At 47.1% G+C, this 24501-nt stretch overlaps 1 protein-coding gene across 5 annotated transcripts in view; it reads right to left on the bottom strand.

Moving 5' to 3' along the window:
* Nucleotides 1-24501, bottom strand: part of AP1B1 (adaptor related protein complex 1 subunit beta 1) — a 59510-nt gene that overhangs the window by 30692 nt on the left and 4317 nt on the right. For 4 of the 5 annotated variants that reach the window (XM_023190683.1, XM_023190682.1, XM_023190680.1 and 1 more), the window contains exons 2-4: nt 7361-7424; nt 3145-3250; nt 14-149 (exon numbers count right to left, since the gene is read on the bottom strand). In XM_023190683.1, coding sequence (XP_023046451.1) covers nt 14-149; nt 3145-3250; nt 7361-7397 — 279 coding nt within the window. In that variant the 5' untranslated portion in view covers nt 7398-7424. The remainder of the gene's footprint in view (nt 1-13; nt 150-3144; nt 3251-7360; nt 7425-24501) is intronic. The other variant, XM_023190684.3, reaches the window with a different exon arrangement.

Consider the following 24501-nt stretch of genomic DNA (forward strand, 5'->3'; position numbering starts at 1 on the left):
AGCTCCTGCTCACCTTCACAAAGGTGTTGACGGCCATAATGGCCATGTCAGGCTGACTCTTGGCGTAATTCATCAGGTAGAGGTATACCAGCTTCTTCAGCTCCAGGTTGTCAGTCTGCATGCAGTTGACCACATCGGGGAAGAGGGCACTGGAAGGTCAAAATGGTGTCAGCATAGGAAAGGCTGAAGAAAGGAAGAGGAAGATTTTCAGGCTGCTAACTAGTGGGTGAGAGGACAGTGGGTAGGAGAGAAAGAAGAGACACACTGGACTTCCTGGTAAAAGGGAGGGTTTCAGCTGTGCTGTTAACAATCAACACCTATTGATAGAAAGGGAATCCCAAAGGGTAATTTTAAAAGCAGAAAAGTCCTTGGTTCTTTTCATACAGTTCAAACATGAGTTCTGGAGCCCGTCAAACCCACCACTGCCTCTTGATAGCTATATGATGTTGGAGAAATTCCTTTGTCACCTGCCCCCTTGCCCTGAGTCTCAATTTCCTAACTTGCAAGAATGTTGCAAAAGAAACTCACTTCACAGGGCCTTTATGATAACTGAGTGAGACAACATACTTAGATATCTGGTCCTTGATATCTGGGAGGTACTGAGTAAATGAAAATGATTTTTTCTCCCTCTCTGATACTTAACGTGGCCCCTTACATTGGGCTGCTGGTTCTGGAGGGTCGCAGGGAAGCAGGATGGTTCACGCTACTTTCACCACAAGCTCTGGCACCCAGTAAGAACCAGCACGGCATGTATGGAGCACACACCATACACCAGGCTTGGTGCTAAGAGCTTTACATACTTGATCTCATTTAACTGCCCTTAGAAGTCAGGGAATGATCCCCATTTCACAGAATACTGAGGTTCACAAATGTCAAATAACCTGCCTGGAGGAGCCAGGTCTGAGAACAAGGTCCATGCTCATAACCAGGTGGTACCCATGGTCCCAGAATCACAGGCCGTCTTAAGACACGAAATTTGGTTAGAGATCAATTTTCTATCTCTGGAATGATCATATTCCCTCTTCTCAATTCTTATGTGTTTATAGGAAAGGACGTGTCAACACAGAGAATTATGAGGTCAAAGTGAACTTCCTGAGCCCCAATAGGCAGGAGTCCTGCCAAAGCCAAAATGTATCACCTTGGAAGATGATGCACGAAGAAGAATGGGGAGGAGGGAGGAGGAAAAACTGCTGATGAGGCTGACTCGCTCTTTGGGGCCCATCATATCAGCAAAGCCAGCTCTTTTGAGATAGAAGAACAAAGATGTTTCTCCTCTGTGAGGAGGTGACAGTGGTGTTCTGGGTGAAGGAAAGCAGCTTTGTCCTGGAAGGAATCTGACTTGGAAGGAGGCCCAGTTGTCCAGCAGGCGCCCGCTCCCTTTCTGCTCTGGCTTCCAAAGGGCTCTCTGCAGAGCTCCTTCCCAGAGCTGCTGGCAGGGGGTCCTTGCTGGGGGGCAATCCATGGGGACGTCTGGAGCAGTGGGAGCCTATCTTGGGACCTGGACGGGAGCTTCTCCACTTCAGCACCCAAGCTATGAGGCACAGGGCTGGGCACCACGAGGGCATGAGTGAAAGCAGCCTGGATTTGGATTTCAGAAGAACTGGGCTTGAGTCCTAGTTCTGCCACAAACCATGTGACTCTTAGGCAGTCACTTTATGTTTTTATTTCCTTGGCAGTGAAACTGTCATTACCTACAATATGGGAATTGTAAGGAACTACTGAGAAAACAAATCTCAAAATGTTCTGTGCAGACTCTCAAATACTGTGCAAATATTAAGCTGTTACAAAATCTAGTCTCTGCCTTTGAGATTTTACAATCTGGTGAGCAGGTAAACACAAGTATACATAACAAGAGAACAGTCTCAATTTAATGCTGGGTGATGGGACCGGAAGCAAATGCTTTGAGTTTGAGGTAGTGGGTTGGGGTGATGAGGGAAGGAAACATGGGGAAGGCAGATCTTGCATGGGTTTTTTTTTTGAGACAGAGTCTCGCTGTCGCCCAGGCTGGAGTGCAATGGCGTGATCTTGGCTCACTGTAACCTTCGCCTCTTGGGTTCCAGCAATTCTCTGCCTCAGCCTCCCGAGTAGCTGGGATTACAGGTGCCTGCCACTATGCTCGGCTAATTTTTGTATTTTTAGTAGAGACAGGGTTTCATCATGTTGGCCAGGCTGGTCTTGAACTCCTGACCTCGTGATCCACCCACCTCGGCCTCCCAAAGTGCTGGGATTACAGGTGTGAGCCACCGTGCCCAGCCTCAAATGGGTTTTTAAAGATGGGCAGACAAGCTGCGTCACTGGGCACTCCCACAGGGGAAGCATGAGCCAAGGTGCAGCAGCCACTCTACACACAACCTGCTTTAGCCATCAGGTACAACAGAGGCTGCACACCGGTGACATAGTAGAGAAATCCAATCTGCACGTGTGTTTTATTTGCACCACACAGTGTTTGTTTAATATCATCTGGCCACTTAAGACAGGGAGATTTAAAATGAAAAATTCAGATTTCTCTTTTTTTTTTTGAGACAGAGTCTTGCTCTGTAACTTGGGCTAGAGTGCAGTGGCACAATCTCAGCTAACTGCAATCTCTGCCTCTCAGGTTCAAGCAATTCTCCTGCCTCGGCCTCCCGAGTAGCTGAGATTACAGGTGTGCGCCACCACACACAGCTAATTTTTGTATTTTTAGTAGAGACGGGATTTCACCATATTGGCCAGGCTGGTGTCAAACTCCTGACCTTGTGATCCACCCAACTGAGCCTCCCAAAGTGCTAGGATTACAGGTGTGAGCCACCACGCCTGGCCCAGATTTCCCATTCTTTTTAAAAACCAGAAGACCTGGCCACACTGGGTTCTCTTCCCCAGCCAGTAATGATCCTCTGAAGTTTCAGGCCACACCCACTGCACCACGTGCTTCCTTTCCCACCTACTCCAGTTAACTCACTCCATCACCACCTGACCTGCCAGCATCTGGGCTCCTGATTCCTGTGTAAACAAAACCTTCGACTGGGAAGGAAGTTTTACGAAGGGAGCTGTATGAGGGGAGACATGGGTCCCTAGACACCCGAAGGGAGAGACTGAAGTGGACCCAAGCTATAAACCCTCCCCTGTCAGCCGCCTCCAGCTGCCACCAGGCCTCCTCCTGCACACCTGACATCTTTGCCCACGGTCATCGATGCAATCACTTTCTTCACTGCCTCCTTCTTCTTCTCCTTCTTGTCACTGTTGAGCTCTGCCTTCAGCTCGAAGATCTCCCCTAAGGAAAGGAGGCAAGCATGAGCGATCCCTCCCTACCCTAGCAGGGGACAAGTCCCAGTATCTAACTTCCAAAAGAGCCGGAGGGAGGCACGTAAGACACCCTATGCTGTTGGTGAGGGCAGCTTCAGGCGCCTGGCCTCAGGTGGGCCAGCCAACAGTGAGGGACGACTGTTAGGATAGGAATTGGAGGCCGGGGGCAGTTGCTCACACCTGTAATCCCAGCACTTTAAGAGGCTAAGGATCAGCTGGGCATCGTGGCTCATGCCTGTAATCCCAGCACTTTGGTAGGCTGAGGAAGCTGGATCACGAGGTCAGGAGATGGAGACCATCCTGGCTAACATAGTGAAACCTCGTCTCTACTAAAATACAAAAAATTAGCCGGGTGTGGTGGTGCGTGCCAGCTACTCGGGAGGCTGAGGCAGGGGAATCGCTTGAATCCAGGAGGTGGAGGTTGCAGTGAGGCAAGATGGCGCCACTAAACTCCAGCCTGGTAACAGGGCAAGATTCCATCTCAAAGAAAAAAAAAAAAAAGGAATGAAAAGAGGCTGATGACTACTTGAGCCCAGGAGCTTGAGATTAGCCTGGGTAATATAGTGAGACTTCGTTTCTACAAAAAATTTTTTTTAATTAGCTGCATGTGGTGGCACGTGCCTGCTGTGCCAGCTACTCTGGAGGCTGAGGCTGGAGAATCATTTGAATCCAGAGGTCGAGGCTGCCGTGAGCCATGACACCACTATACTCCAGCCTGGGGGATACAAGGTGAGACCTTGTCTCCAAAAAAAGAAGTTTAGAGGCCACTCTGGATTGAAGCAACAGGAACCACAGAAGCTACAAAGATTCTAGGGAAGACAAAAGCATCAAAAACATGATGGCAGGCTCTGCTCAGCTAGAGAGCTAAAAACACAGTGGAAGGTAAAGCTGTCCTCAGCTACCTTCACTCAACCAAAGGCCCTTAAAAGGCTCAGTGCAATAGAACCCGAGTACTTAAGGCTTGCGGGGAGAGGGCAGGATTTGTGGATTCCCACATGGAGGCCTTTCCTGTTTTCCTGGAACCTCTAATTAAAACAGCTTGCTCAGGGTTTCACTTCCTGAGACACAAGTGGTTGCTCAGCTCTGAAAATGGGAATTCAGCTGCTCCATGAGAGCTCAAGCATGTAATCAATTGTTCTGAGGAACTTGATGATGTGAAAAAAACGAGGAAGTAGGGTTGTCTGGCCCTGCCATGGACAAAGTCAGGACCCCAATAATAGGTTAGAAGGGCAGATGTCATTTCCTGACCCCTTCTCTTTTATTTTTTATTTTTTTGAGACAGAGTCTTGCTCTGTTGCCCAGGCTGGAGTGCAGTGGCCCCACCTCGGCTCACTGCAACCTTTGCCTCCCGGGTTCCAGCAATTCTCCTGCCTCAGCATACAGGGTAGCTGGGACTACATGCGTGCGCCATCATGCCCGGCTAATTTTTGTATTTTTAGTACAGACGGGGTTTCACCATGTTGGCTAGGCTGGTCTTGAACTGACCTCATGATCCGCCTGCCTCGGCCTCCCAAAGCGCTGGGATTACAGGCATAAGCCACCACGCCTGGACTTTTTTATTTATTTTTTATTTTTTTGAGACAAAGTCTCACTCTGTCACCCAGGTTGAAGTGCAGCTGTGCAATCTCAGCTCACTGCAACCTCTGCCTCCCGGGCTCAAGCAATTCTCCTGCTTCAGCCTCCCAAATAGCTGGAACTACAGGTGGGCACCATCATACCCTCCTAATTTTTGTATTTTTAGTAGAGACTGGGTTTCGCCATGTTGGCCAGGCTGGTCTTGAACTCCTGACCTCAGGTGATCCACCCGCCTCAGCCTCCCAAAGTGCTGGGATTACAGGCATGAGCCACCATGCTTGGCCCTTCTGAGCCCTTCTCTGAGCCCAGTCCCATACTAACTTGTTCCCACACATACTCTTATTTCATCCTCACAACTCTGCATTTCCCTCCATTTTGCAGTGAGCAAATGGAGGCTGTCAGAGGCTCAGTAATGTATATCCAATGCTGGCAGGTGGCAGGGCTGAAATTGAAAACCAGGTCTGCCAGCTCCAAAGCCCATGCTTTCAATCCCTATGCTTGGGCCTACCCAAGATACTCACTTTGCTCTCCTGAGCCTGTTTCCTTGTTTCTTTGGCTGGGGCACTGAACCCAGGAATGTCTCTCCACACATCTCCCTTCCCAAAAGAAACCCACTGAAAAACCCCACCCCCAAAATACAAAAATTAGCTGGGCATGGTGGCAGATGCCTATAGTCCCAGCTACTTGGGAGAATGGCTTGAACCCAGGAGACTGCAGTGAGCAGAGATCTTGCCACTGTACTCCAGCCTGGGTGACAGAGAGACTCTGTCTCAAAAAAAGCAAACAAACAACAAAACCCACCCCTGAGACTCCAATATACTCAGCACTAAGTTCACCCTGTGGCTCACCGGGCTCCACAGGACTGATCCCTGCACACCCCTCCAATTGCTTTCTCTCTTTTTTTAGTTAGTTGCCCAGGCTAGACTCAAACTCCTGGGCTCAAGCAAGTAATCCTCCCACCCAAGCCACCACCTGGGGCACCACTATGCCCGGCTCTAGCCTCTTCTTGCATCACCCTCTTCAGTAGCTCATGCCCACCACCTTCCTTTCCCTGAATGTGTCACAAGCAGAGCACTCACTCCTTCCCCTTCCTGTCCCCCATATATCTGGCCAGCTCCACCCAGAGCTCTCCCATAATCTCCCCTGGACCCACTACACTTCAGTGTGGTTACCACTCTACAGACTGTCTTTCCTGCTCAACCTCGAGCAACACCAGCTCAGAGGCTCTGTCTCTCTCCCACTGCACATGGTAGGTTCTCAGTAAAAACAAGCTAGACCAATACATGAAATGCCTGATGAGGGGCAGACTTTGAGTCCTGGCTCAGCTGATCCAACAACAGACTCTTCATCTGGTTAGTAGGCGTGTGTCAATATCACTTGGAAGGAAGGAGGGAGGAAGGAAGGGTTGGCCAAAAAGATGCTTACAGGGTTAAAGCACATTTGTCAGCCACGATAACATCCTCCATTTCCTTAAAAGCAGAAACAACCAAAATACCCAACGATATAAGCCTAGCTTAGCAAATTTCAGTGCAGCAACTCAACAGACTTAATAGTGAATCATTAGAATTGTTGGGAAATGTTTATGATATCAAAATGTCAAATGAAAAACAGGATTAAAACCATGAAAAATACGTGCCTGACTCGCCGCAGTGGCTCATGCCTGTAATCCAAGAACTTTGGGAGGCCAAGGTGGATGGATCACCTGAGGTCAGGAGTTTCAGACCAGCCTGACCAACATGGAGAAACCCCGTCTCTACCAAAAATACGAAATTAGCATGGTGGTACACACCTGTAATCCCAGCTACTCAGGAGGCTGAGGCAGGAGAATCGCCTGAACCCGGGAGGCGGAGGTTGCAGTGAGCCCAGATCGCGCCATTGCACTCCAGCCTGGGCAACAAGAGCGGAACTCCGTCTCAAAAACACAAGAAAAAATAATTAGCTGGGCATAGCGGCGGGCGCATGTAATCCCAGCTATTCCAGAGGCTGAGGCAGGAGAATCACTTGAACCCAGGAGGCGGAGGTTGCAGTGAGCCGAGATCACACCACTGCACTCTAGCCTCGGTGACAAGAGTGAAACTCTATCTCAAACAAAAAGAAAAACACTTGCCCTTGGATAAGGACACAGATACATGGGGACACACACACACATACACATGTGCATGCGTGCACACACACACACACAAACTGCTGTGGGGGTGCTGACAGGATTATGTGTTTTCTTTCCCCTGGAAAAAAACATAATTATTTTAAGCCATGGGGAATAAAAGGGCACTTTTTTCCCCCACACTTGGAGCTAATGTTCTTCCCTTTCTGAGCTCTAAAAGGAGCAATTTCTTATATCGTCAACAGTTCAATTTTCTAGATCTACAACAAGCTCTAGGCCATTCCTGCCACATGTTTCCAGGCCTTCATTCCCACCCCTACTCCCTTCCACCACAGGAGGAAAATAGAAGGGACAGGCAGAGAAAGCATAGGGCAAGGCCCATTATTAAACAAACAATACCTTTCTTGGTCGTGGTGAAATATTTTGAGTCAGTCATTTTGCTCCCTTATCTGTACCCAGGCTTCTGCAAGACAGAGAAGAGAGGGGTGACTTTCAGTTATGGTGCAGAGGGAGGAGAAGGAGGATCCAGAACACATGTGGTATAGGAAAACAGCTGCTTATCTCCTTCCTGGGCAAATGAACTCTGGATCATGGCAGATTAGATTTTGAAAAGTAATTCTGAGGAATCTATCAATTTTTTTTTTTTCTTCAGAGATGGGATCTCACCACATTGCCCAGGCTGGTCTCAAACTCCTGGGCTCAGCCAATCCTCCTGCCTTGACCTCCCAAAGTGCTGGGATTACAGGCGTGAGCCACCACACCTGGTCCTATCAAATTTTTTAATGTGCCTCTTCTAGAAATCTTTCCCACAAAAATATCTGCCCAAGGATGCAAGGGCTTACAGCAGCCCCTTTGTGGGACTCACTTTGCTCAGCACTGTCCTCAATGCTTTGCAGACATTAACTCATTAGAAGCCTCATCACAGCATCATCGAGGCACTATGTTACCCTACACAGTCAAATGAGATTAGAAAATACCAAGCTTAAAAGGCTAGGGAGACTTCTTCTCTCCACAACTTTTCTTTCTTATTTTTTTTATTTTTTTATTTTTTTGAGACGGAGTCTCGCTCTGTCGCCCAGGCTGGAGTGCAGTGGCCGGATCTCAGCTCACTGCAAGTTCTGCCTCCCGGGTTCACGCCATTCTCCTGCCTCAGCCTCCCAAGTAGCTGGGACTACAGGCGCCAGCCACCTCGCCCGGCTAGCTTTTTGTATTTTTTAGTAGAGACGGGGTTTCACCGTGTTAGCCAGGATGATCTCGAACTTCTGACCTCGTGATCCGCCCGTCTCGGCCTCCCAAAGTGCTGGGATTACAGGCTTGAGCCACCGCGCCCGGCTCTCCACAACTTTTCTAAGCTGCTAAAACAATAACATGCATGATTCATTTCTGGAAAGGGCTAGAATCTGTACTCTACAGCAGTTCCCAAATCTACCTGGCCAATTTTCTTAAGGGCTCTCTCAGGACATCTCCTAGAGCAAAGCTCACAGCGTGAAGTACTATCGTAAGACAATAGGGGCTGGGCACCATAGTTCATGCCTGTAATCCCAGCACTTTGGATTATGTGGCCACTTTGGATTATGAGGCCAGGGGCGGGGGGTGGATCACCTGAGGTCAGGAGTTCGAGACTAGCCTGGCCAACATGGTGAAAACCATCTCTACTAAAAATACAAAAAATTAGCTGGGCATTGTGGTGCGTGCCTGTAATCCCTGTTACTCGGGAGGGTGAGGCAGGAGAATCACCGGAACCCGAGAGACTGAGGCTGCAGTGAGCTGAGACCACACCACTGCACTCCAGCCTAGGAAACAGAGCAAGACTCTGTCTCAGGAAAAAAAGACAATAGGACAAAGAAAGTACCGAAGCCCCGCCATTCATTTAACAAAAATTTACTGAGTATCTACTATGTACCTCAGTAGTTCTTCTGGGCAACAGAACAAAGAAAAGAAGTTACACAGGAACCAAGATACCCTAGATACGTGGCCAAGGCTTTTAGGATGGTTCTAAGATTTATTAAGAATCTATCATTTACCAAGCCCCTATTAAAGGCAGGGGCTTCACCCACATTATCTCACTTAAACTTGTCAATAATGTAACTGCTTTGAATCCCATTTTACAGAAGATGAAACGGACTCAGGGATGTTATCTACCTGAACTTAGTTCCTATACTCTATTGATGAAGGAATTCTGCTTCCCCCTTCTGACAAGGAGGACAGTTCCCAGACCGTCGCTAAAGATTCAGTCAAAAAAAAAAAAAAAAAAAAATGAGGCTGGACACAGTGGTGGACACCTATAGTCCCATCTACTCAGGAGGCTGAGGCACAAGAATCACTTGAACCCAGGAGGCGGAGGCTGCAGTGAGCCGAGACTGTGCCACAGCACTACAGCCTGGTGATAGAGCAAGACTCTGTCTCCCCGCCCCCACCGCCCCCTCCAAAAAAAACCACATTGAGACTTTCAAGTATAGCCTTCCAATCCTATCTGTAGTTTTATGTGGTATAGAAAACCACACAACTCCAAAAAATAGACATTTGAATGGAGAAACCCCACTTCACTTTGTCCCTTTTGTTGAGTCTATGGAAGGGACTCAAATAACCCACCAATATCTCCTTTCAAGTCATTACTATACAGGGGCGAGATGAAAGTTACTAGTGCAGTGGATGTCAGGGATCAAGAGTCATTTCACAGTCTCTGGAAACCAAGCCAACACAGCACCTCCTTTCCAGCCCAATTGGATTTTTCCAAATTAAGCTTGTATTTATGGCAGGATGGCATTGAGCAAGCCTCCCAACCGAGAGACACCCATAGATTTTGTTTCAGTAATCAATGGGAAACAAATATGTACTGTCTTGGGGTCACCTTAAATCCTTTGTGGATCCTGTAGGAATAAAGAAATAAAGGCTTCACTGACAAAACAGTATTAAAAAAGGCACAATTCTACTTCCCTTTTGCTTTGCAAAGTTGAAAAGGAAGGATGGCACTTTTCTATGGGAGCTGCTGGAGAGAGCAGAAGAGCCCACTGCGTCTGATGTTGCAAGTCCCACAGTGGGGACTCTAACTTGCTGGTCCTCCCAGCATGAGTCAGGGCTGTACACAGATCCACAAAGGACGGCCCCGCATGAGCCAGGCTCACAGCTCCCGTTCGCCCTCCTCTTTCATGCCTGGCCCAGGCCCGGCACATAGCAAGTATTCAATTGATAGTTGTTGAAAGAAATGAAAACGGGCCACTGAAAATCCCAGGGAGCCTCAGCCTGCTCTCTGGCAGCCTTGTTACATAACTAGTTAGCATTTGTTTCCAACAGGAATTTACAGACATTAAAAATGATTTTTTTTTGTGTGTGTGTGCACACACATAAAGCCATTTTCTCAAAGAAACCTCACCAACCTAGGGGTTCTTTGGGGAACTCTGAAATGAGCAGGTAAATCAGATAATGGGATTTGTCTTACAATAAAGATCTGCATGGTTCCAGAAGTCACAGACTTGAGAGTGTAACTGCCAAAAGTATCCAAAATAATAGGAGAATATCATTTCTCAAGGTTGAGTGTAAGAGGGGTAACTGAAGGCAAAAGGGGAGTTACCTTCAGTAACTGTAAAACTTACAGGCCACAAAGAAACACAGAAAGTAACACAGAAACCACTCCAACATTAAATCTAAAAAGAAAAAAAAGTGGCCAGGCGCGGTGGCTCATGCCTGTAACCCTAGCACTTTGGGAGGCTGAGGTGGGCAGACTGCCTGAGCTCAGGAGTTTGAGACCAACCTGGGCAACATGGTGAAACCCCGTCTCTACTAAAACACAAAAAATTATCCGGGTGTGGTGGCATGTGCCTGTAGTCTCAACTACTTGGGAGGCTAAGGCAGGAGAACTGCTTCAACTCAAGAGGTGGAGACTGCAGCAAGCTGAGACTGTGCCACTGCACTCCAGCCCGGGCGAGAGTGAGACTCAGTCTCAAAAAAAAAAAAAAAAAAAAGAAAGAAAGAAAAGTGAATAAAACAAACAAAACACCTCAGATAACTAACGTGAGAGCTGCTCAGAATTTCTTGCCTCTCCAGAAGAAAAAGCTGTCAGAGCCTTTCCCCTCCCCTGCAGGCCCAGCACAACATCGGAGGGCCCTAAATTCCCAGGACACAACCTGCTGGTGACAGATCGGTGCTGTATGCAACTGACCAAGAGGAGAAACGAGTGAGAAAGGCTCTCTTTCTGGGAATTTAAAAAGAAGTGACAGAGCTGCAGGGTAGCTGGTCAAAGCACAGCTAGATACCCCAACAGCGTTGAGCTTTCTGTGAGTCTTCCTTTTACAGGTGCTAAGCAACTACTCACAAAATTAACTGCCACTCAGTGTGCTGCTGCTGGCTGCGCTTTTTTCTGCAGCATCTGTTTCACATATCCCTCTGCAGAGGGCCCAATGGGACTGAAGATGCAGAAATGTATCCCTCTGAACTTGTTTGATATGCAGGAAATTAAAGTAGAGAAGGGAGGGGATGCAGAGAAAAGTGAAATGCTTTGGAAAGTCACCCCAAAACACAGATTACAAAACAAAACACCTCACTTCACCGTGAATGATTCCCTACCTACAGCTTAGTGATGTACTGAGGGCAGCTATCTCCTTGTGTCCTTTCTCCACTGTGAGCACCTAATGCTGGTACTTGGTCTTGCAGTTGCCTCTTGGATGTCAGCGCAAGAGAGATTTCTCACTCTCTCCGCAGGAATGGAAAAAACCCCACAGTTCAGTCCTGACGGGGCTCAGACTCACAGATGCCATGAGAAAGACTGGTCCTTTTCCTGGCACCTGCTCAGCTGTTATCATGCACTGTATCCCTATCCCATGGAGGCCAAAGGGGCTGAGACCTTGTTCTCTGATGAATCTGATCGGGTACATGAACCACATTTGAAAGCAGGCAGCAAATTTAGGCAAGAAAAAGCTTAGGGTTTGGATTCCATCTTTGGAAGTGTCAGGGCACATTTTAAAGTAGTAATTACAGGGAATTTTTGATTCAGAAACTGCTCTGGCCAGTATAATGAGTCATTTTTGCTAAGGACACAGCACTCTGGGCTGGGATCCCCCTCAATTTCAGCATTTACAGACCAAGGACTGCCTCAAAGGGATGGGCATGGTCAAAATTAAAAGAGGGGCATACCTGGAACAACTGGTTTCACCCTTGAGGAGCCAGTGTGGCTTCCCCCCCTTAATCTTAATATTTCTCACACCCACATTTGAAAGATTATGACTTTGATGTCACATCCCAGAACCAGTTCTGGTAAACTTCATTTTTTAGAATTAAAGAAAGGTAACTGAGGCTGGGCATGGTGGCTCACATCTGTAATCCAAGGACTTTGGGAGGTCCAGGTGGGCAGATTACCTGAGGTCAGGAGTTCGAGACCAGCCTAGCCTGGCCAACATGGTGAAACCCCGTCTCTACTAAAAATACAAACAGTTAGCCAGGCATGGTGCTGGGTGCCTGTAATCCCAGCTACTCGGGAGGCTGAGGCAGGGGAATCACTTGACCCTGGGAGGTAGAGGTTGCAGTAAGGTGAGATCGCAGCATTGTACTCCAGCCTGGGCAACAAGAACAAAACTCCGTCTCAAAAAAAAAGAAAAAGAAAAAAAAAAAAAAAAAACTGAGCAATAAAGCCTAAAATACAGTAGTTTTCTCTCTTATGTTTTCTAGATGTATAAAGAAGCCCTTGGTGAGACTTTTGGAAACAATGTCCAGGGACAAAGATGTAACATGATCTAAGAGAGGGAAAATGAGGTCCTGGGTCCTAAGGAATAAAAGGGAAGAAGAAAAAATATTTCCATCTAAAGACTTTGGTTTTTAGTTGCTGAAATTAGGGTTAGGCTTAAAGGAAAAAAAGTTCTCAGTATTTTTCAAATTTTGTCTTTATAGATCTAATTTTAGGAACAAGAAAATATAGACTATCTGTGTTTTAAGCTAATAAAATGAATTTAAATCTATGTTTAAAACGTAAGAAAATCACCTCCTTTGAGAATGAAAAAAATAAAAACATAAGAAAATGGGTACTGAATATAGTATTTCAATTTTTCTCCAATGTCTCAAAATTGGTGACAACCTTTAAAAGGAAAGTATGCTGAAATGAGTCCACTTCATCTCTATAATTCAATTCCCTCTTTAAAATGGGGAGATCAAGCCGGGTGTTGTGGGTCATACCTGTGAATCCCAGCACCTTGGGAGGCCAAGGCGGGTGGATTGCTTGAGGCCAGGAGTTTGAGACTGGCCTGGGCAACATGGTGAAACCCTGTCTCTACCAAATTAGCATGGTGGTGCACACCTGTAGTCCCATCTACTCAGGAGGCAGAGGTAGGAGGACTGCTTGAGTCTGGGAGGTAGGAGGTTGTAGTGAGCCAAGATTGCACTACTGCACTCCAGCCTGGGTGACAGAGTGAGACCGTGTCTCAAAAATAGAAAAAAAGAGGGGGGTAGGGACTGCTGTACCTGCCTAGTATTTCACATATTTCTTCTGACAAGGGCTAATCTGAGATTGAAACCATGTTGACAAGAAAAAATGTAAACATCATAAATATCACAAGATTTCATTTGAACAAAGCTCTAAGAGGCAAACCTAAGCTATGGTGATAGAAGTCAGGTCAGTGGATGCTTCTGGGTGGGCAGGACTGAAAGCAGGCATGAAGGGCCCCTGCAGTAATAAAAGTGATCTATATCTTGATGCAGATACTGGACACACTGTACACTTAAGAGCCAAGCATTTCACTTGGTGTAAATTAAACAGACATTTTTAAAAATGTCTTGGGCACAGAGGCTCATGCCTGTAATCCCAGCACTTTCGGAGGCTAAGGCGGGTAGATCACCTGCGGCCAGGAGTTCGCGAACAGCCTGGCTAACATGGTGAAACCCGTCTCTACTAAAAATACAAAAATTAGCTGGGAATGGTGGTGGGCGCCTGTAATCCCAGCTACATGGGAGGCTGAGGCACAAGAATCGCTTGAACCTAGGAGGTGGAGGTTGCAGCAAGCTGAGATGGCACCACTGCACTCCAGCCCGGGTGACAGAGCAAGACTCGGTCTCAAACAAACAAAAAAGCCCAGGCAAGGTGGCTCACACCTATAATCCCAGCACTTTGGGAGGCCGAGGCGGGTGGATCACCCAAGGTCAGGAGTTCAAGACCAGCCTGGCCAACATGGCAAAACCCCATCTCTACTAAAAATACAAAAATTAGCCTGACATGGTGGTGGCGGTGCATACCTGTAATCACAGCTACTCGGTAGGCTGAGGTGGGAGAATCGCTTGAACCCGGGAGGCACACGTTGCAGTGAGCCAAGATTGGCGCCATTGCACTCCAGCCTGGGCAACAGAGCAAGACTCCGTCTCAAAAAAAAAAATTTGTTTTTAAAAAACAACAAAATAAAACTCAAATCTGGAGAAGAAAGGAAGAATGAAACATTGCATCCAGAGGAAATAAAGCCTTTGGAGTGTGACATCAAATCTGGAAATCTGAGCCATGAATTCAATTCCATAAAAATCGAGTTTTCCTGCATGGCCAAAAACATAATAAAAAGCCAAAAGATGTATGATAAACATACTCACAAACATTTGCATCACACTGCAGACAAGGCCTATTTTCCTATATAAAAAGTGACTACAAATAGGAGAATGGCAGAGGATATGGACAGTTCACAGAAAGTGAATTAATATAATGGTTCAAGCTTATTTATAAGAGACACAGAAACTGAAACTACTGTGAAATATCACCTGTCAGCTGCTGAACTGATAAAGACCCAAGAGTCTAGTAACACCCCATGTTGGTGCTGACGTGGGTAATTAGGCGCCCTCATTTGAGGCTAGTGACAGTCTGAAACGCTACAACCTCTGAAGCAAATTGGTAAGTCATTAAAATTGCAAAGGTCCTTATCCGTTGACCCAGTAATTCTGCTTCTAGGACTCTACATGTGGAAAACTATGTAGATACAAAATTATTCATGCAGCATCCTTTCTAATAGCAAAATATTATAAATGTCCAACCACAGGACTGGTTTAAAAAATGATAGCACAGCAGAGCTGGGCACATCTGTGGCTCCAGCTATTCAGGAGGCTTAATGGTGAGGATAGTTTGAGCCCAGGAGTTTGAGGCCAGCCTGGGCAACACGGTAAGACCCCAACTCTATAAATAAATAAAATGACAGCACAGCATACGGACATTCCACAGCATGGTGGAGTACTAGGCATCCATGCAAAAGAATGAGGCAGTTCTGGCCGGGCATGGTGGCTCACGCCTGTAATCCCAGCACTTTGGGAGGCCAAGGCAGGTGGAACCCCATCTCTACTAAAAATACAAAAAAAATTAGCCGGGTGTGGTGGGACATGCCTGTAGTCCCAGCTACTCGGGAGGCTGAGGCAGGAGAATCGCTTGAACCTGGGAGGCAGAGGTTGTAGGGAGCCGAGACTGTGCCATTGCACTCCAGCCTGGGTGACACAGTGAGACTCCATCATAAAAAAAAAAAAAGAGAAGAAAAAAAAGTATCTCAGATTTCCCCACAGACTTCCTTCCCTAATTTGGGATCTGTCCTGTTGAATGCTGTCAACCTGGTGACTGCCACGATGCCTGGCACATTCTAGGAGCTCACCAAATGTTTGCTGGCAAAATGAATGAAAAGACAGTTTCACAGAGAAGCTACAAAACCAAGGGCCCAAAACAGATCAAGATGAGAGAGCTCTGTGACAAGTGCCAGACAGTGATGACTGGGCAGACCAGACCGGGAACATAAGGCTTTGCAGTTAACATGGCAGGCTGATCCAATGTCAAGATGGCAGCTGGGAAATTGGGCCCTACTACCAATAGCTGTTGACCCAGGGCAACTCCCCCCATCTCCAGGCCTGCCTTTCTCCAAATGTCAAACAAAAGAATATGATTAATCTATGGTTCAAGTCCCTCTCTACTTTTAAACCATTTCAAATAGATAAAAGTGGAACTGTTCTGGTGAAGGAAGGGTGGGAGGGCTAGAGCCTGGCTCATTTCACTATGCCTACCTCTCCCCATCCTCACCAGGGCCCTTCAGACATCCCGTGGTTCTATGGAGCAAAGCACGAAAACCAGTCTACTGAATGATAAGTCCCTCCCACATCTCACATTCTACGATTCTCTGCTGGACGAGGGGCCCATTTCCCTACCAATGAGTGTTCTTCCCAGGTGTCAAACATGAGGAAATAGAGTATGATCATTCTAAGAGCATGACAGAAGATGTTTCCAAGGGGAAAAAAAGAGAACAAATTCAGAATGCAGCCAAGGCCAGCAAACCGCATTAGGTCTTCAGTAGGAAGAAAAACAGTAAGAAGCCAAACAATAGAGCGTTTTAATTTCTCCAAATGGCCAGCCAATGTCAGGGGAAGGCCTTTTCTAGTCTCAGGGCAGTGATTCATGTCAGAGCAGCCCATGCTCTTCAATCAGATAAGAAGTGTGAAGTTGGTGGTGGCAGCACAAGGCACTGCACACTCTTGGCACTCAGTGAATTAATGAAGGAGACCATCAGTGTGGTGAGATGAGCCAGAGAAAAAGCTTTAGGAAAGGAAAAGGGGAAAGAGACGTTTCACAAGGTCAGATCCAGCGGCATGTCTCTCTCTGAACTCAAGGATATTCAGGCAGGGAAAACTGATCTCTGAAGGTCTATGTTGGTGGCTCCCAACTTTGGAACTGGAACTGCCACTGTTAAACACTTCCCTAATGAATAAATAGCTGTCAGAAGCCTGCTCCATAGAACCTGTTAGCTCAGGGACAGTCAAGAGGAAGTCAGGGAAGAGTGAAAAAAAGGGGCTGGGGTGATGCCACTGTTTCTTCTTCATTTGAAGCAGAAAGGCCAAACTTTGTTCATTCTATGTGTTTTGCTGCTTTGGTTCTGTTTCAAGGGCAGAGGTTAATTCATTTGACAAGTATTCCCCTACCCTGTGCCATACCCTGGACTGTGTACCTGCTCCTACAAAGCTTAGAGTTCGTTAGAGATGATGATGCTACTCACCACTCCTCATTTGTCTGACAATTTCCTTTTAAACAGGAAAACGGGCCGGGCATGCTGGCTCATGCCCATAATCCCACACTTTGAGAGGCTGAGATAGGAGGATCACTTGAGGTCAGGAGTTTGAGACCAGCCTGGCCAACATGGTGAAACCCTGTCTTTACTGAAAATACAAAAATTAGCTGGGTGTGGTGGCAGGTGCCTGTAATCACAGCTACTCGGGAGGCTGAGGTGGAAGAATCGCTTGAACCGGGAGGCGGAGCTTGCAGCGAGCTGAGATCCGGCCACTGCACTCCAGCCTGGGTGACAGAGCGAGACTCCGTCTCAAAAAAAAAAAAAAAAAGGAAAAAAGGTCCTTATAGGTAAATACTTATGTTAACTTTACAGACAGGGAAACAGGTAAGGCCAGCTGGAAGACTAAAAGGTGAGTCAGCAGTAGAAAAACCAGATTTCAGACTTTCTCTCTGAGAAAACGTGGTTACTGAACTCAGACAGGCTCTTTCAAGTCAGTTCAATAACTACAAGAAAATAATCTGTGTTCTTTAGGCTCAGCATGAAATTTGGAACAAAAGTGGCAGCGGTAGTAGTAACGGCAAATGGATGTGCATCATGTGACAGACACTATGTAAAGAGCTTTAAAGTTAGTCCTCATGGCAGGGCACGGTGGTTCATGCCTATTAATCCCAGCACTTTGGGAGACCGAGGCTGGTGGATCATGAGGTCAGGAGTTTGAGACCTGCCTGGGCAACATGTTGAAATCCCTGTCGACATTAAAATACAAAAAATTAGCCATGCGTGGTGGCACACGCTTGTAGTCTCAGCTACCCTGGAGGCTGAGGCAGGAGAATCGCTTGATCCTGGGAGGCGGAGGTTGCAGTGAATCAAGATCGTGCCACTGCACTTCAACCCGGGTGACAGTGCGAGACTCAGTCTCAAACAAACAAACAAAAAAAGTTAGTCTTCACGATAATCCATGAAGGTTTTAATATTATCACAAGTTTATAGGTGAGGAAACTGAAGTACCAGGGAGGTCAAGGCATTTGTTTGGAGTTACACAGCTAGAAAATGGCAGTGCCAACACTCTCCACTGCTGCCCCCTAATAAGGTCACACGTGTCCCACTCTGTCCAGCAAGGCAACTAACTGCTTCTCTCTGAATGAAGCTCTGGCAGAAACATACATGCTCTAGGTTAAAGGGTACGTGAAATGGGTTGCCACACATCCCTGCAGAGTCCCTCAGATGTTGAATTACAGGTTATTTTAGGGCCAGCCCATCCAGTTTGTTCAACAGGGAATGTCAAGTTTGGTCACGTGCCTAGTGAAAGCCTGTCTGGATGCGCTTGCCCAGTTACGGGCCTCCTGGGATTTCGATGAAAACTGGTTAGTCAAAATCACTCTCCTGGCCAGGCACAGTGGCCGACACCTGTAATCCCAGCACTCTGTGAGGCCGAGGCAGGCAGATTGCTTGAGCACAGGAGTTCGAGACCAGCCTGGGCAATACAGTGAAACCCCACCTCTATAAAAAATACAATTAGCCAGGTGTGGTGGCACACATCTGTAGTACCAGCTACAGGAGCCTGAGGTGGGAGGATTGCTTGAGCCTGGGAGGTTGAGACTGCAGTGAGCTGTGAATGTGACACTGCACTCCAGCCTGGGCAACAGAGAGAGACCTTGTCTCAAAAAAAAAAAGTTGGGCCAGGCACAGTGGCTCACTCCTGCAATCCCAGCATTTTGGGAGGCCGAGGCGAGTGGATCACGAAGTCAGGAGATCGAGACCATCCTGGCTAATATGGTGAAACCCCATCTCTACTAAAAATACAAAAAATTAGCTAGGCATGGTGGTGGGCGCCCGTAGTCCCAGCTACTTGGGAGGCTGAGGCAGGAGAATGGTGTGAACCCGGGAGGCGGAGCTTGCAGTGAGCTGAGATTGCACCACTGCACTCCAGTCTGGGTGACAGAGCGAGACTGTCTCAAAAAAGAAAAAAAAAAAAATGTCAATCTCCTGAGGCCCACTAGCAATTAAACACTTGAGAATGAAAAGGAACTAAAGGCAGACAAATGTCACATGTAAATGTCACATGCAAATGTTCTTATATTGGCTTTGAGTCTCTAGAACTTCATTCTAGAATCAGATACCAGTTCTCAACTGATCTATAAGCAGTAATGTGTGGAAAGATCTGCTGTAAAGAAAAAAAAGTGTTGGGTACAGTGGCTCATGCCTGTAATCCCAGCACTTTAGGAGACCGAGGCGGGCAGATCACTTGAGGTCAGGAGTTCAAGACCAGCTTGGCCAACATGGCGAAACCCATCTCTACTAAAAATACAAAAATTAGCTGGACATGGTTGCTCACACCTATAGTCCCAACTGCTCAGGAGGCTGAGGCAGGAGAATCGCCGGAACCTGAAATCGCACCACCGCACTCCGGCCTGGGTGACAGAGCGAGACTCCATCTCAAAAAAAGAAAAAGAAAAGCTCCTCTGGACTTGAAAATAAAGTAAGGCTTCTTCTGAACAATACTTATTAATCGAGATGAGGAGAAAGAGGCCAGACTACAGAACATGGCTCTTTGTGGTCTCAGACTTCCCATCTATATAATGGGAAGACTTTCTGAAGATCTGTCAAATTAAGAGTGTAGAGCACCATCCACTCCATGCCTGGAACTGTACCCCACACGGAAGCACGCACCCAGTAAACAAAAGACAGTCTTTTCTCACTGAGCTCTTACAGATTTAAAGGCCAGGTAAAGGACTTCAGGGGAATGGCAAAGTGATCATGCCTCCAGAGGAGGAGGGTTCTGAGATAGGTGGAGCAGCAAGGGAAGTTCTCTTAGATGAAGAGAGGCTTGGCTGGACACGAAAAGGCAGGTCAGATTTAGAGAGGCAAGAATGGAGGTGGCATAGAGGCGCACCACGAAATTGCCAATATGATGAGAGAGGGAACTGACAACAATTAAATCAACACTAGCTGGGGAACAGGTTCTTGCTAAGTGATTTACAACCCTTCTCATTTTAATTCTCAGGGTAATTCACTTAAAAAATGAGGAATCAGAGACACTGAGAGATGAGTGATTTACCTATGGCCAAAACAAGAAGTCTGTGAGCCCCCCTGCCTGGCTGAAGGAAAGGACCTGGAAGGGAAAGGAGCAGACGAGGCTAGGGAAGGGAGAATGAGGTTCAGAAATGGTCCTGGATGCCAGGTGTGTTGGGTCCTGCCAGCAGAAGACACAATGGTCATGTCAAATGACAAGTCTCATGCTGATAAGCATTTGACACTACTGATCACTGAGCACTCCCTTCTCCCTGAAATCCTGTCTTCCCTCAAATGCCAGGATGCCACGCTCTCTGCCTGCCCTCCTACCCCACTGTCTGCGCTTTCTCAGTCTCCTTTGCTTGTTCCTCTTCTTCTGCTTCAACACTGTGTGCCCCAGGGCTCAGGCCTGGTACCTCTTCTCCTCCCCATCTATGCTATTTTGCCTCTTTGGTGGATCATCCAGTATCACAGGTTTGCATACCATCCACATAGCCCAACCTCTCCCCAGAACCCCCAGCACAGATGTCCAAACTGTCTACCTGACATCTCCACATTACTGTGGAGATGACTAGCAAGCAGCTCAAACTTAATATGATAAAAACTGATCTTCTGCTTCCTTCCTTTCCCCAACTGGCTCACCCTGCAGTCTACATCATCTAGTTCTTGCCAGCACTATCTTTAAGATGGCCTCAGGCTAAAAACCTGAGTCACCCTTAACAACATACTCTCCCTTAAATCTATCAGCAAATCCTACTGGATTCCGACCTTCAAAATGAATCTAGAATCCATGAGCAGCTTCTCACTAGCTCCATCACTACCCCCCAGCTCCAGGCCAGCACCACCTGCCACTGAGAGTGCTAACAAAGCTGCTCCCACACTGCTCTGCTGACACCCCATCTCAGCAACAACCAGGATGATCCTTTTACAGTCTAAGTCAGACAGTAGCACCCCTCTGCTCAACGTCCTCCAACAGTTCTCTTACTCATAGTAAAAGCCAAAGTGCCTACCACGGCCTCATAGTCCACAGGCCCTGTAAGAGATGCATGCCCCTTCTCTCTCACACGTGCACCCTGCTGGCCATTACCCTTGGAACTCTTCTCCCCATCATTACCTCAGTTCCAGCTGCACAGGCCTCTTTACTGATCCTGGAACACAACATGCATCCACCCCAGGGCCTTTGCCCATGCTATTCACTTTGCCAGGAAGGCTCTTTCTCCAGACAGCCGCATGGCTCAGTCCCTCACCTCTTTAGGTCTTAGCTCAAATATCATCTTCTCATTGAGGCCTTCTTTGACCACTTCACTTAAAATTCTACACCCCCTCCCCAGCCGGGCACAGTGGCTCACGCCTGTAATCCCAGCACTTTGGGAGGCAGAAGTGGGCGGATCACAAGGTCAGGAGATCGAGACCACCCTGGCTAACATGGTGAAACCCAGTCTCTACCAAAAATACAAAAAATTAGCTGGGCGTCGTGGCGGCACCTGTAGTCCCAGTTACTCGGGAGGCTGAGGCAGGAGAATGGAGTGAACCCAGGAGGTGGAGCTTGCAGTGAGCCGAGATCGCGCCACTGCACTCCAGCCTGGGCAACACAGCGAGACTCTGTCTCAAAATAAAAAACAAACAAAAAAACCACCTCTTTGCTCTTTTTCCCTTCGAAGTACTTATTACCTATTACCTACATACTGTAAAATATACTTCTGTTGTCTATTTTTTCTCCTCCTATAAATTCCATAATGTAAATGGGGGTAAGGATTTTGTCCATTTTGTTCACTGTCATATTCCTAACTCCTAAGCTGGTACCTGGCAAACAGGTGTTCAATAAATAGCTGAATGATCACTGCTCAACTCTCTTCTTGGGCAAATTTCATGTTTTGTAAACCAACCTCTACTAGAGCAGCTTCTCAATGTTCCATTCACTGGGTTATGCAGGATCAGAGATACATCTGCTCCGATTGTCAAGCTATTCTGACTATACTGAAATTGAACATGCCAGACCCCTAGCCCATTTACAGCCAATAAATGGAAGGTAAGTGAATAAATTATGAGAGAGAGAAGAAAGGGCAAGGGTAGAAGATCAGGTGGCAACATCTCCAGTGAGAGAAATGTTCAATGAAGCCAAGCCACTGTCACCTGCTCCCACAGGTATCAGCTCAGAGTGACAGAGTTGCAGAAGGTGGGGGGGCTCTGGCACAGGATATGATATGAGTACCAGGTCTTTGCCTCCAGGCCCACATGCCTTCTTTGTTCCTCTAACAGCCAACTCTTCACTATCTCTACCCTTCCTGATCCTTCTGCTTGGATTATCCCCTCCTAACTGTTCCAATTTATCCTTCAAATCTCGCTTAGATGACCTCACTTCAAAGACACCTTCCCTTCTAGCGTGATACCTCTGATGCTTAAAAAAATAAACAAACAAACAAAAAAAACCTTTCCTGTATGTGCTATCTCTTTTTTTGTTGTTAGAGACAGACAGTTTTGCTCTGTCACCCAGGCTAGAGTGCAGTGGTGTGATCATAGCTCATTGCAGCATCAAACTACTGGGCTCAAGCAATCCTCCTGCTTCAGCCTCCTGAGTAGCTGGGACTATTGGCATGTGCCATGCCCAGCTAATCTTTTCAAGTTTTTTGTGGAGTCTCGCTAAATTATCCAGGCTGATCTTGAACTCCTGGCCTCAAGTGATCCTCCCACCTCAGTCTCCCAAGTAGCTGGGATTACAGGCATGAGCCACTGCACCTGGCCATGCATATACAATCTTAAGAAGGTATTTCTCTGTCACATCCTCCAGTATTCTTATTCATACATTTCCTGAGCATCTTCCGTGTACCAGAAACATTTCTACATGTTGGGAATGCAGCAGTGAAAGAAACAGACATCCTTCCCTACATGGAGTTTACATCCTAATGGGGGAAAGAGACTGTATGCAAGATAAATGAGTAAAATACATAACATCTTAGATAGTGACGAACACTATCGAGGCAAAAAAGAGGAGGGAAGGAGGATAGGGAGGGGAGAGGGGAGGAAGGGAAGTTAAAATTTAACTAGGGTGGCCATAGAAGGCCTCCTTGAGAAGGTGACAGGTGACACTGTCTGGGGAAGAGGCTGCCAAACAAAAGAGATCGCCAGTGCAAAGGTGAGTATGTGCCTGGCATGTCTGAGGAACAGCAGGGAAGTGAATGTGGCTGAGTGAGCAATGAGGAAATATTGGGTCAGGAAGTCACAGGAGAATGCAGGGGGCCTTATGAGCAAGCATGAGGTCTCTGGCTTTTACTGAGTGAGCTGGAGCCACTGGAGGGTTTTGAGCAGAGCACTCCTGACATCTGACTTATATTTTAACAGGCTCTGGCTGCTATGCCTTTTGTTTCCCTCGTGGCTTATTGGTTTTTCTAATCATTGCTTTTTTTCTCTACTTCTTTGTCTCTCTCTCCTGCTAGAATGAAGTAAGCAACTTGAGGGCTTATCTGAAGCCTGAAGCCATATCTGGCCTGTTGACCTATCAGCATGGGCCAGCATCAGGCATTAGCAGGCCTCGATAAATACCGAATGAATGCTGGACTTAGGAAGTCTCTGTCCTCAGTGTCCCAGCAGCCAGCCACCCAACACTCAGGGATCAGGCAATGAAGACCACCACAGCAGCAGACCCAAGGCTGGCTCTACTGAAATTGTGTTATTCCACTCGCAATATGCTTAAGATCCTAAATGTAAGGAGCGTGTGGTAAAGAGTATCTGCCAACCAAGTCTATTCTGCTACAGAACTCAGTTACTGAAATGCCAAAAATTAACAATGAAGGTTCAGTTTTAAAGCTTTTGAGACCTGATTTGCTTTTTTTTTTTTGTATTTTTTTTTAAATTATACTTTAAGTTCTAGGGTACATGTGCACAACGTGCAGGTTTGTTACATATGTATACTTGTGCAGTGTTGGTGTGCTGCACCCATCAACTCGTCAGCACCCATCAACTCGTCATTTACATCAGGTACAAACCTACCACCTTTCAGCTCCGAGTCCACAGGGCAGACTGTGGTAACTGGTGGTAACCTGGGGGATCAGTGACCAAGGCATCCCAATAACTGATGAACTCTGGGCCTTGTGGGGTCAACCCAGAGTTAGGCCACACTTATACTAGGAGAGGCCTCCCTTCCTGACAGAGGTCAGAAGTCAAGTCCAAGGCTAAAGACCCAGACGGCATGAGACGTAGGAGTGTAGAACCATAGACAAGTCCTCCCTCAGCTCCACTATATAAGAGGGGACAATCGAAACACAAGGAGTGGGTAGGTGAAGGCAGCCATAGCAGGTAGGACAGGGGCTCTCCCAGGCTCTACAAAGCAAACAGGCACAACTGCAGCACAACTGTAAAATGGGAACTGCAGTGTTACATGCCTGAGGGGTTTGTGAGGCTAAAACAAGTCAATACACACCTAGCCCTTAGCAGTGCCCAGCCCACAAAATGCCTGATAAATGTTAGCCACTATTACTACTACTGAGATAGAGTTTACCACTTCCCTGCTCCGTACCAGATTCCCAGGCCTCTGGAAGC

The sequence above is a fragment of the Piliocolobus tephrosceles genome, chromosome 19 (assembly GCF_002776525.5).
Source record: "Piliocolobus tephrosceles isolate RC106 chromosome 19, ASM277652v3, whole genome shotgun sequence".
Lineage (NCBI taxonomy): Eukaryota > Metazoa > Chordata > Mammalia > Primates > Cercopithecidae > Piliocolobus > Piliocolobus tephrosceles.